We start from the raw sequence: 14530 nt of genomic DNA on the forward strand, positions 1-14530 counted from the left end.
GAAACGGCAATAGTTGAAGTTTCCAATTTTTGGAAACGTCGAAGACCTACAGTGTCAAATACCTAAAGTTAAATAGCCTTAACTTTAATTTAGGAAGGGTTAATTAAATAAACTTAATGTGGATGGGGTTTAATCAATCAAATTCTAATTCATTTAGGGTTAGGAGCTTAGAGACTAATTAATTAAACCCTAAGTTATTTAATTGGGTTAAAAGGGATATTGGTTATAGGGTTATATGGCTTGGATCCGACCCATTAAGGAAACCTATTAAGATTGCTACAATACTTGGAAATCGCGATCTCCTCTTCTCTCGTATCCGCGCGACCAAACCTCCGCAGCCAAGCCGACGAGAGTCTTCCGCCACCCTAAGCCGGAGCTAAAGTTGAGGATCGCCGGCGACTTGAGGAGGAGTCGGTTGGAAGCTTGATTTGGCACCGGAGGAGGCTTGGGGCGTCGGCGTGTTGGCGGTTTGCGGCGGCGGCGAACCGAGGAAGAGGAAGGAGAAGGTAAGGGTTGATTTAGATCTCTGTTTTAGAGTTATTCTTGAGCTTAGATCTATATCCTCTTCCGGATCTTGATTGTGTTCTTCTCCCCACAGTTCATTGATGTAAGCTGCCCAATCTTGCGTTGAGTTTCAGCCGCAAGAACAAGAAGAAAGGGGATTTGGCCGGCGGCTAATAGGTAAGGGATTCGTTGGGATTTCTTCCGTTGTCCTTGGATCTTTGGTTTTCTGGATTTTCAGAGTTGGGATTTCTAATCAGGAACTTGATTTGAAGTTTGGTCGGGGAGGTGCGCACCTGCCTCGTCGTCCCTTCCTCGTCGCCACGGATTAGCGTTTATTTTGGGTCAACCACAACACTTTTAAAAAACCGTTGTCGAAAATGTTGTCATTTAGCATTTTTTTTTTGCCAAAGACAACGTTTTTTAAAAGTATTGTCGTTGAGGGTTGTCGTTGAGGGTTAAGAAGATTTATATCCAGAATCATTTTAAATATATTTATAAATTAATAAATGATTAAAAAATCTCTTTAGATAAATATAAATTAATATTTATAAATTAATACAAATCTAAACATTTAATAAATGTTTATAAATTAATAAATGAATAAAAATATTAATTTATTTATAAATTTATATAAATATATAATTTAAACATTTGTCTCATTTATATAATTTAAACATTTATAAACGAGACAAATGTTTATAAAATAGACAAATATTAATTCATTTATTAATTTATAAATATAAAAATATTTATAAAAATATATAAATTTTTATATATAAATATATAAATTAATATATATAAATATATAAATTTATAAATATTTGTCTCGTTTATAAATATTTTTATATTTATAAATTAATAAATAAATAAAAATTTTCTTTATATAAATATAAATAAATATTTATATAATTTATAAAAATTTTACCGCCTTAATAAATATTTTTGCCGCTTTAATAAAAATTATATTAATTATAATTAAATATTTTAATTATATGTTTTGCCCTAATTCGTCCTCAACCCATCCCATTGCCGCCTCAACAAATCCCGTCGCCGCTCCTTTCTCGCACCGCTACGTAGGCCTTTCGACGGGTCTCCGCTAGGAAGCTCGTTGCTGGGATCTGGCGCCTACGGGCTATAGATTCCACTAGGGGAGTCTGCGGTGGCGGGGGAGAAGGCTAGCGAGCTCGGTCTTGAGGTATGATAGTATTATGAACCTCGCCCCCTTTGTGATTTTGTTTCTAGGGTTTTTTTTCATTGTACGACATCTTGACAGCATTCTTGTGTTAATATTGTTACTCATCATTGCTTAGATTGTTCGCAACCTTCAATCATCCCTTCATGACCTCATAGAAAAAGTTTTTTTTTAAAAAAAAAAGTTCGCATGCGTGATCTCTCTCACATTAAGAGTGCTTCAACTGTTAATTTAGCAATCTGTTCTTGTTATGTAATTGTTCTTATTCACTTCCAATTTATGATCTACATGTATACAATCGTGGCAATTGATCTGTAAGTGGTGATAAACTACAATGTCACACAAACAGGGTATATTAGTGATTGGGATTGCATAATCCATACTTTGAATCGGCTATGAATTTGTTGTCAAAATATTTTAGGAGGTAATCCTCCTAATTCTTTTGGTATCGTTCAGGTTGCTGTACTAGCTGTGCTGTTCGAGTAAAATCTGGTCAAATTAGACAACCAGAAGCTCTTGGAATATCTGCAGAATTGAAAGATAAGGTAGGATATATTTTTATGATTGTCCTATTGCGAATTAGAGGACTTGTATCTCTACATATTCCGATTCGTTTCATTAATTCGTGTAATAGTGCTTTTGGAAGCACATTGACAGTGTGGTATCAGCTTCATTTGCTTCTGGTGAATTGTCATACTACAAAATTAGGAGATCAGAGTTGAGATTTTTTTTTTCTGGTAGGCGTTCAAGTGCTGTAGTTCTATTGTTATTTTTTCAGGGTTACGCATTACTGTGTGTGGGTTTTCCATCTTCTGATATTGAAGTCGAAACTCAAGATGAGGATGAGGTACTATAGTACAAGATAACTTCTTGCATTGAGCTTTCTCCTCATGTAATGTCTTGAGTGAATAATGGAAACTAAAATACATCTGCTCTTTAATAATTTCATTCTTTTTAGGTTTACTGGCTCCAATTTGGACAGTATTTTGTGCGAGGCCCAGTCGTAAGTTTCCGAACACCAACATGATACTTCAAAGTCTGCCGACTATTAATCTTCTTGCTTTAGACACTGTAGAATAAAATGGTTTGATGCCTATGTAATGTATGTACAAGTTGCTAATACAAGCGGATTGAGGTCATTCATCTCCTTGTTTCTTTTTGCCTAGTAGCATTTTATCAGAACAGTGTGGTCTTCCTTACTAATTTGCTATTTCATAAACTGCAGGAAAGAGATGACTATGCCTTGGAGCTGGCTATGGGCGATGAATGAAGGACAATTGGAAAGATCAACTACATGATGTTTCTAATCTTTGGAGCGACAATAATCTGCTGAGTTTTTCTTTCCTGATTGCGTCTTTGATCTAGTGTATTGGGACACGTACCTTTACTCGATCCTCACATTAAATATCAATCTTTTCTTGTTGGCACAACAAAATTGCGTCTAGGGAATCTATAATTTGTAGCTGTTTGTAGATATTACAACTCCCTTCAATATCAAAGTTCTGATGGTTATTATATGATGAGATTTATGAGACAAATGATTGATGTGATGGTTATTATGTGTGTGAGGAGATTAGAAGTTGAAAGATTGGGGAAGTTTGTAAGCCAACCTCATTTTTTTTAATCATTCAGTTCAATCTAGTTTGAAATAAAACTAGGAAGCAGGACCAAACTTCCCGCTTCATTTATTTCCCTTATTCTTTTCCTTTCTATTCACTCCAAGTAGGACCAAACTAGGAAGATCATCCGTCAATTAAGATTTTTCTAAAAAATTCGTACTTTGTAATGATGGGTTGCAAAGATTGCTGGTTACACTCAAACTATTATGCCTCTTACAATGAATTTTACAATTGTTGCAAATATTTGTTGTTAATTTAATACTTTTGTTAAAAAAAGCTAGTGATTTTTGTATTCTGATTGGTAAAGCTTAGACTGAATTGAATTATCTATTTTGGCCTTAATCGTTGAGATCACCCTTTTCCACCTTGTTCAGGTTTTAAGAAAGCTCATGGATGATGCATCTAAGTTTCTAAATGATAAGGTTACAAAAGCTGTGGTTACTGTTCCTGCCTACTTCAATGACTCTCAAAGAACAGCTACAAAGGATGCTGGTCGTATTGCTGGTTTGGAAGTCCTTCGTATCATTAATGAGCCAACGGCTGCTTCATTAGCTTATGGATTTGAAAAGAAGAATAATGAAACAATTTTGGTATTTGATTTAGGAGGTGGAACTTTTGATGTTTCAGGTAACAGGACTTCCATTTCTTGCTAGTTTTTGTCACTGGCTTCAACTAACTGCGCCAACTTTCAGCACTAGACTTGATCAAACATCTATTATTTGAACAATTTGGAATGTCTTTTTTTGTCATTGTAGAGAGATGTAAAATCTCTATATTACACCTTTATAGGATATGAATATGGATCTGTGTCTTTCTTTTGTTTTTTTGCTTGGCACTCACTAATCTTTTCATATGTTATATCAGGCTTAGAACCCCTATTGATAGTGCCTTGAAAGATGCAAAGCTTTCATTTAAGGGCATAGATGAGGTAATCCTTGTTGGTGGATCAACTCGTATACCAGCAGTTCAAGAGCTTGTGAAGAAGCTGGGTGGACCTGGTTTTTTGCTACAACTTTTTTGTATAAGCTATATGTTATGGACCTGTGTTATGAACCTGTATGTTATGAACCTGCTGTAACAATGATTTTGTGTAAATATAATAGATAATGTTTTTGTATATGAAAGTCATTTAGTAAATTTTGTAGGCAATGATTTTGTATTTACAAAATATATTGGTTTCTTATTTACTGCTAAAAAAAATCAAAAGACAATGCTTTTTAAAACGTTACAATACCCAAGCAATTTGTAACAAAATTACAACGCTTTTTAACCGTTGCAAATTGTGTTGTCATACCTATAAAAAATAACGTTTTTAAAGCGTCGCAAAAAATGTTGTAATATTTACAACGCTTTTTCTGCGTTGTGAAGGTGTTGTCGATGTTAACAAAGACAACGCTTCAAAAGCGTTGTCGTTGAGGGACCCCTTTTACAACAGGGCCTCTTACAACGCTTTTGCACCCACAAAGACAACGCGTTTTCCGCGTTGTCTATTAACTTTTTTCTAATAGTGATTAAACAATTTAGGGGCATTGGCTCAACAAGGCAACATGCATGTTTCCTAGGGATGGCAATTAGACCCGGACCCGATGGGGAATCCATTCCCCGATCCCATTTTGATCGGGGAATCCCCGAATCCGAGAAAGCGGGGATGGGGATGGGGAATCCCCGAATCTCGGAAAGCGGGGATGGGTCGGGGATGGTATTCCAAAAATTCTCCGTCCCCATCCCCGAACCCGATTTTGATAATTTCATTAATTGAGATTCATTAATTTGATTATATCCTTATATCAAATGAAAAAATAAGTCATATTGATAATTACTTGTTTGAATACTATAGTTTCATTATTTCTAAAACAAATAATATTTTCTTTTTTTAATTAATAAAAAAGTAATAAATTTTAAAAAATACTTTATGTTTCCCTTAATTACGACGATTGGAGGATAATGTCCGACTACTACATCCATTGTGATGTCTTTATTATTTTATGTGAAGAGATACTTTGAGATGCTGAAGGACAATCCATATGCAAGTCACCTTACACTTACTAAGGTAAAAGTCAAAGAGCACAAAAATAAGTCGAAGAAGACTGACTAGGCCGTATCGATTAACAGTGGATGCACTTGGTAATTTTATGGACGAAAATAGATGTTCAGATAATTACATATAGTTGATATGCCATCATGATTTAATGACCGTTATAAGTATTCATTTCTTATAAGTTCTTAGTGTTTTCCTTATATAGAAAATCTTAGTTTAAATATATATGGTGCTACATTTAAGCATATGCTTCTTCATGTGAAATTATTTATTATTTCATGTTTTCTTTTCATCGTCTTATTGTCTACAATTTGAAATGTTTCTATTATATAGTTACAATCAACTCACACAATGGAAACACGAAGTTCTAATAATTTTGTGCACACAATTGGCTGAAAGGTTGTGTGTTATTATATAACATAGTTTGAGTTCTAAACATTTGAACTAATTATGTTATATATGTTGGAAATGTGAATTGAAATAAGAGAAGTGGATGGAAAGGTCACTCATGTGCATGGGAGTTTAGTACCACAATAGGAGATGAGTGGCAATGAGAGGTTGATTTATCACAACATTGAAGTTGTGAACAGATAGGAGATGAGTGGCAATGAGATTGGTTTATATTGCATCACAACACTTGAAGTTGTGAACATATATGATGCTCGGCCACGCAAGAGGGGTACAAATCCAATGCTCATATTGCACTAAAGTAAGGTGACTCGTGTGTGAATATAACCTATACGTGTCAAATATCTAACCGGTTAGAGTAAAATTTGCACAAGTGGATCAATCTACGTTTTGCCTTGAATACATTTGCTACCTATTTAAGTGTGTAACAGATGCATTAATGTGTGGATCTCAACCGAGCAAGTAAAGGCAATAAATGGTTTCTCTTTGTGCCCTCTACTCGACGACCATTTCCGTGAGAACACTCAGGTACTAGCTCACTTGTATACGTGGTTGTGCTGTTGTATCCTAGGAAATAGACATCTATCATGACATTGTGTACATGGTTGTGCTACATTTAAGGAAACTACGCCAAACACAGACTTCGATGTCTTAATTTCTCACTCAGACTTGATAGTTAGGCACATAGTTTCTTGAATCAGCACTCGACTTCCCACTAGAGCTCGGGATTACTTCTAAAGTACTCAACCTCACTTCCTGACCAGTTGGACTCCGCTCCCGAGCACTCGGAGCTTAAGCAACGGCAGCCCACTCGGACTCGACCAACTCGACAATTTTGCATTCAGGCAATGCAACTCACTCGGGCGACACTCTACTTCCCACTCGGGCTCGAGAAGCACTCGAGCCATTTGGACCTTGCGACACTCGGGAGCATTTGGCATACCACTTGGGAGCAATCGACATTCAACCAATGATGTCCCACTCAAGCTCTGGCAAGTCCACTGGATAATTCAGCAGACGGCTACATGATTAGCTTGAGCACTCGACAACTCAGTCAGACAACCCAATAGCTCGACCTAGCTAGCTCAGCCTGACAGCTTAAGATCATCAGCTTAGACCATCTTGACATATAAGCTTGATTTCAATTCGTGATTTCAACTCAGACTATTCTCTTATATCTTCGACAATATCTCCAACAGTCTTAAAACATATTTCATTCTATTGAAATGACTGCTGAAAGTGTTGAGAAATAGGATGCTCAACACATGATGACCTCCTCCACCCTGATTGGAAATGTTCTAATCAACCATAGGGAGAAGCCAAAGAAGTTAGGTTAAACTTCAAGCGATGGCAGCAGAAGATGTTCTTTTACTTGATCATGCTAAACCTGGCCTGGTTGTTAAAGAAGGAACCTCCCAAATCAGCTAAGGATACTACTGATATCCAGACCATCAGTATAGTGAAAGCATGGAACCATTCTGAGTTCCTATGTCTCAACTACATCCTTAATTACCTTACCGACTCGTTGTATGTTGTGTATAGCACGAAGAGAATGACTAAGGAACTGTGAGATTCCCTGGACAAGAAATATAAGGTGAAGGATATGAGGGTAAAAAGTTCATTGTTGATAAATTCCTGGACTATAAAATGGTTGACTCCAAAATAATGATTAGCCAAGTTCATGTGGTCCTGCACGAAATTCACTTAGATGGCATGATGCTGAGTGAAACCTTCCAAGTGGCTTCTATCATCGAGAAGTTGCCACTGGCCTAGAAGGATTTCAAAAACTACCTGAAGCACAAGTGAAAGGAGATGAATATCAAGAAACTCATTGTTAGACTTCGCATTGAGGAAGACAATAAGAGTTCAGAGATTAAATTATTCTCTTAGGCTACTGTGAAAGTCAATGTGATCAAGCATGGTCAAAACTCAAAACGAAAGAACCCCAAATCTTCTAAAGGGCTAAAGTGGGACCCAAAGGAGACATCAAGAAGAAATTCTCTAAGAAATATTATAACTGTGATCAAGTTGATCATAGATGTGATTCTACTGCAAGTGCACAATTATCATCAAGTAATAAATGTTCATCCTCTTGGACCATGTTGTTGAGTACCAATCTATATGCAATGGAGATTATCTACATGAATCATAATCGAGTGAATTGTTGTAAAAAAAGAAAACTAAGAAAAATCGGAATGAAGAGTTGTGCAAAAACCAGCTTTAGAGACAATCCTAAGACTTCAATTTCACCACAATGTATCATTGACAATGTGTGATTTTTGATGCATAAATTATAATAATATAGATTATTACCAATTATGTGTTTTTAAAATTTAAACGTTTTATATAATTTTGACTCAAACTCACTATTAGATTCGCACATTCAATAATAATATCAATAGGGCGGCACGGGGGCAACCCCCGGTGCGTGGCATACGGTCCGACATGGCCGTTCGTGATGCCATTTTCCTTCCCCGAGTCACTTGCCCCGCGGACGTGCGGACGGCGCGCACATCCTATAGGGCGGCACGGGGGCAACCCCCGGTGCGTGGCATACGGTCCGACATGGCCGTTCGTGATGCCATTTTCCTTCCCCGAGCCATTTGCCTTGCGGACATGCGGACGGCGCGCACATCCTATAGGTTTGACTAACACTTACTGACTTTAAATTTATCAGATACGATCCAAATCAATATTATTATATTCTTGGGACTCTCCTTAATATAATTACGTTCTTCAATTTTGATTTTATTTATATTTAATCTATTATGAGATTTTAAAAAATTCTAAATAAAAAAATGTTTTTAAAATTTACTATAATATGATCTATTTTTTAAAATTTTAAATATGTCATATTGGTTCGATGGCTTAAATAAATAAATATGTATAAAAAGAAATATTTTTAAAATGTTATGCTAGGTATCATTCCTGAATATTACTGTGAATATTAAGTGTAAAAAATATTTTTTATTTTCATATTCTTTTAAACTAAATGTTAAATTTTAAAATTTAAATCTTAAATTTAATGTCCGATCCAATATATATATATATATATGAAGTTCATGGATGTCTAATCCAATATATATATATATATATATATATATATATATATATATATATATATACTCATGCCTCCTCCAAGTAGTCCTAAGGAAAATATTTCGGACATCTTCCGATGTGGATCAGCCTATTGATCCAAATGAGCCAACATATTGTGTCTGCCATCAGGTTCAGTCAAGGGTGAATAAAAATTTAGTTAAATCGAATAAATCAATCGAATCGATCAAATTAAAAAATTCAGCTTGATTATTTCAGAATTTCAATTATTTTTTCTAAAAAAATCAATTAATTCAGTTCGATTTCGATTTTGATTTTAAAATTTCTTATTCGATTAAATCTGAATAAACTGAATTAATCAAACTAGAAAAAATAATTTATAAATTTTAAGTAAATAAATTTATAAATCCCTAATTAATTAGTAAAATTTTCATAATATTTAAAAAATTTGATTAATTCGGTTAATTTGGTCGAAAACTGAATTAACCTATAAAATATCGATTCGGTTTGTTCGATTTTTATTGAAAAATTTGATTGATTCGGTTGTTCAAAAAATTAATTTATTTAATTTTTGATTAATTTGATTCAATTTTAATCGAATACTAAATCCTAGATTCAGTTATTAACTTTGTGATTATATAAATCACTGTTTATGAATAGCTACTTGATTCTTTCATACCTAGTCTATCGTTGTGTTGTAGCAAGAATAACTTACAATGAAAATGTAAGTTAACAGTCTTTAGCAAGATGTATTCCTTGCAACTTTCCGCTTCGTCTTGCAATACAACTCTGTTATATGAAGTGCATTGCACTTGAAGCTGTTTTCCCCTAGTTTTTGTTGCTATATAAACCTTGCAGTCCTCTCTCCATAATTGCCATAATACCTTATCAACTTTTTTCATATCAGTTTTCCCAGTTCTCCCTTGTGGTTTTATATTATTCTCCTCTAAGTAACAATTTTAAATGTTAGTTTAATTTTCCCATTTATGTTTCACATCCATTTTTTTAACAATCATGTTAAAGTATCCAACAAGCAGAAGAAGTAGTTGATAATTTTTGTCTTGGCTTCATTTCTTCTCTTGCTTGGAAAATCTTCTCTGAATCATGTACCCTGCTCTACTCTTTATCATTTCCGACCTGCGCTTAAAAAGTAGCACATGTTTATATCTTTAAAAGCATCAATGGCTTTAACATATTTAGGTGATTCTAGGATGTTGAAGTGTATCGCATCTTATTCTTCCATTTTCATTCTCATATACAGTTTGAAGGAGGTGAATGGTTTCATTATTCATGTGTTGGGCTATCTCCAAAAACAAGATTTAAAGGAAAGTGGTATTGTCCAACCTGCAGGAATCTACAATGATAGTTTAGTAGAAATCTAGATATGCTCAGCTAGTTTTTTTTCCCCAATACTTTTGCCCCATCGGAGGCATGTTGATGTATATTGTTTTTGACAAGCAATTCCTTTTCATTGATTAGATTCATACTAGAAAGAAGCTGAGCATCTCAATAGTGAACTTATTTGTCATCTGTGGTTTTTCTCCTTGTAATAAGAATGCAATAGATGTTCTACTTGTTTATGTTCTCAGTTATATTTGGAAAGTTTGTTGGGCTGGATGTGTTAATAAAAATGAATACTGTTGGTTCTTGAGAAATGTTGTGAAAACATTTGGAAAATAAGAAACAAGAAATAAAATAGATGACAATAATAATGGACAATACGTGATTTGAACAAAATCTTGAGATTAAAGCTTTCATTTGGTTGATTGATAAGCAATCTCTTCATAATTTTTCACTCCATTAACTATATTAACTCCATTATATTAACTGAGATTCCATTCATTTTCATTTATGCATATCAAATCCAAGAGTTAACAAATATATATATATATATATATTCTTTTATCAAATATAGAGTTTTTTTTACTCCATTATATTTCATTCATCCATATCAAATGTAGAGTTAATTTTCTTTGCAACAATTGTTTTAAACAAACTAAACTCCAATTGAGGCACATTATATTCATATTTTTACCAGATAATCCAACAAAGAGAATTCTCAAGACATACGTGATAATCATCTTTCCCACACATGCAAAAATATTTATCACCCTAACACTGCAAATTGTAACTCTGAAAAAAAAAAAGGTTAATAGTAATTACGTTTAAGCACATTGCTTTCGACAAGAACATCATCGGATTTCTAATGCATCAAAACTTTCACAGTGATCCCACGCACAAAACATAGATAACCATAAGATTCTACTTTTTAGTCAAATACCATGTGATATTAGTCCTCATCCATGCGGGTTGTTGATCTCTCCTTGGCCCACCTGCTGGCTTCGCCATTATTATCTGCACAATTGAGATTTTAATGCCAAAGAAATGAAAAGTTCAGGGAAACAGAAAATGAATCACACAACATGTGGTTTCAACAGGAAGAATAGAAATGTGACTCACTTGATCAACACGGAGAATAGCACAGGCAGCATCAGCAACACATTTAAGTGCAAAATATCTGCCACAATGTTTCAGGGAAGGAATGTAGTTAGGGAGAAAGCAATAGACAATTCCAAATCCTAAGTTGTCACTTTGTTCCATTTTCAAATTTTCTTTTGTTGTCACTTAGCCATATGTATAATAAACAGTAGATACCACATAAATTTCCTTTTTCACTTAGTTTATTCCAAATCCTAAGTTGTAAGTGAATTTATAGATTCTAATATGATTGTTTGTTGTGTGTGTGTAAGTTACCTCTGTAGTCAACCTCGACTAAGTATCTGATATAGGAATTCTATCTAAAAGTGGAGATCTTTTCTACATAGTCAATGAGGATATCTGAAACGGATACAAGATAGATAGTACATGTATCATAATAAACTATATAGTAGCTTTGGGGGAAAAAATCAGTTCAATTTGTTGCAGCATTCAAATTGTTCTTGGTTTTAATTCTACATTGTTTGATAATGTAACACAAAGATTTCCTAAAAATTTATAACCACAATTTTGCTAAAGGTATCAAATCCAACATTTCTATAATCTCATCCCAGAGGAATTATCTACTCTAAATTATCAAAAGAATTTAGCATTTATCTATATATATATAACTCAAAACATACATCTATTAACTAAATCAGAATCCCCATAAATTAAGAATCCCCATAAAACAATCAGAATAGCAAATTGCTACACATCTAATCCAACTTTATAGGACAACATTGAGTGCCTTGACATCAAAAATCTTTCTAGATCATCGATGAAATTTTGCTCCCCCAAAGCATATATTACTCCAACCTTTACATCTTGTGTCCATTGTTTGAGTATATACTTATCAGGCAAATGAAACACTTGGTTGATACGAAAAAAACTAACATATGCCTGCCTGCACGAAATGTCATTAAACTCAAATTTCTTACAACTACAGGATATATAATCTCTCTGGTTATCATGCGTGAGAACCCTTGGTTTGGAGGAAGAACAACTTTAAAAATTTATTACATGGTAAACTATAAAATCAACTCCTATATATATCTGTTTCACATAATAACCATGACTCTCACTCTCATTTCACTTTGAAACTCCATCCATTTATTTTTTGTATACAACTTAACCATTTGAGTTTTCATTGGGCAGTTTGTCTTAATCCTGGGATGCTCATTCATATCAATATGGTAAGCAATTAACTCATTATATCTTTGGTATCTTAGGGTCCTATTGAAACGGATGATAAAATCCATCAATGAGTTCTTATTTGAGATATACTTCTTGAAAAATGCATGTGAGCTTTCAGATCTTTGACTACTTGATATTCCAACACAAAATACATAGCTAAAATATGCTGACATCTATTTCTGTCGCAATTTGTACATCAAAGATAACTATTCATTTTTCTCCAAGTTAGCACACTTTCCCATGAATTCTTAAATTCATTCGGTGTTGTAGAATTTCTAATGACATTCTTTGTGCTTTAATAGTTGTCATGGAAAGTCCAAGGGTCTAATTTCTCTGAAAATTTATTCAGTATGTGCCACAAACAATATCAATGCATTGTTTGAGAGAAAACTTATGCAATGACCTTCATCATAGCAGGATTCTGATTTGTGATGATAACTTTAGGTACACCTTTAGGCATGACTTCAATGAACTTGTTAAGCAGCCAGACAAAAGACTCAGCTTTCTCATCACTTAAAAAACCGCAACAACAAATAGTTGTTTGATGATGATAATTAACTCCTATAAATGGTGCAAAAATCAATCCATATTTGTTGATATTATATGTTGTATCAAATACAACTACATCACCAAATACACTATATGCCCTCCTTGATATATGATCTGCCTAAAAACATCTAGTATATCTGTTATCTGAATCAGTCTCGTATTCATAGAAAAAAATCTGAATTCTTTTCTTTTTCAAATGCAAATAACTTAATTAATGTTTCAGCATCAATATCTTTTTTTTCTTCCCTTATCTCTTTCTCAAAGTTTCTAATATCTCTTTCTGTGCAACCTACTAGCTCAGACCCTCCATACTCTATTTCCAACGATCACATTTGTTGACAAGTTGGCACATTGGCCTCTGAAAATTGTTGAGCCAATGCTTTTTTTGCTGCCGAAACATGACGATATGAGTGTAGTAAATGCACCTTTGAAGGAGTCGAGAGTAGATGATTATGAGTTTTCATGAAGTTAGCGACAATCCAATTAGATCCAGTTTGTTTCTTTACAAGTGAAATCTTGGACTTACATCCAGTTCTAACTTCGCCACGTACTCTTTCCCTTCTTCTGTTAATCACCTTTTGCCTATTTATTCCGTTGATCATCAGTATGTCCTTGTTTAAAACATACAAATATTTTTCAAACAACTTCATTTGTCATCTTATTTTTTTTGCTACTGTTTATCCTTGAACTAAATCCAACTTCTCGCACATATTGGTTATAGCATGAAAATGCCTCCTCTAGTGATGTAAATTTCATCCTAATTTTTGGCTTTCGATCATCTATAACTTGGGGAATATATAGATGATCATCACCACCATTTTCTTCCATTGTTGGAGAATGTCAAATTTATATGAAATGAAACTCTACATAGCACCATATAACTATAAAAGTATTCTAAATCAAATAGACATAAACAAGATAAGATAAAAAAAATTGTAACCATCAAATAGTAACATATCAGTGATCTAGGCGGGAAACTATTAAGTTTGACAAACTTTTTGAGAGCATTTAATTTATAACAGTTGTTATTGGTTAGGCTAAAGATTCAACATGGGAGAATAGGCTAGATCATCCAGACAAGGCAACATGTAAACAAGATTGAGATGCATTTTTCCTACTGAAGTGTATATTTTTAATTCTAGTGGGAACAAATTATTATTTTTTTGATGAAGATAAATATGTATATCATCAAAGAAAATGCACAATACTACAGGAGCTCCAATGATGTTGGCTCATATCATGTCTGACGAAATATCAAATCTGAACAATCGCTAAAGGTATGTTGTACATGTACTCTCATGAGTACCATATCCATCATTATAGCTATCCATCTCAATGTCACTCACTACATCATGTGTACAAAACACGTCACCATCACATGTCCTCTGCAGGTAGTCATGTTGTCCTCCTGAAGTGTGAGGGTAACCCTACAGCCGTCAATCGGATCCTGCCTACTCTACCGCCATCATCCTCCAGCATCGTCCAGATCCA

General features: G+C 34.1%; 1 protein-coding gene across 1 annotated transcript in view; it reads left to right on the forward strand.

The window, feature by feature from the left end:
* Positions 1-3647, forward strand: part of LOC141829901 (ferredoxin C 2, chloroplastic-like) — a 5101-nt gene extending 1454 nt beyond the window's left edge. The window contains exons 2-6 of the mRNA XM_074717378.1: positions 639-681; positions 2153-2241; positions 2475-2543; positions 2655-2699; positions 2922-3647. Coding sequence (XP_074573479.1) covers positions 639-681; positions 2153-2241; positions 2475-2543; positions 2655-2699; positions 2922-2966 — 291 coding nt within the window. The 3' untranslated portion in view covers positions 2967-3647. The remainder of the gene's footprint in view (positions 1-638; positions 682-2152; positions 2242-2474; positions 2544-2654; positions 2700-2921) is intronic.
* Positions 3648-14530: the final 10883 nt, after the last annotated feature.

This window comes from Curcuma longa, chromosome 5 (genome assembly GCF_044706935.1).
Source record: "Curcuma longa cultivar G26 ecotype Majalengka, Jawa Barat chromosome 5, ITB_CL_G26_1.1, whole genome shotgun sequence".
Taxonomy (NCBI): Eukaryota; Viridiplantae; Streptophyta; class Magnoliopsida; order Zingiberales; family Zingiberaceae; genus Curcuma; species Curcuma longa.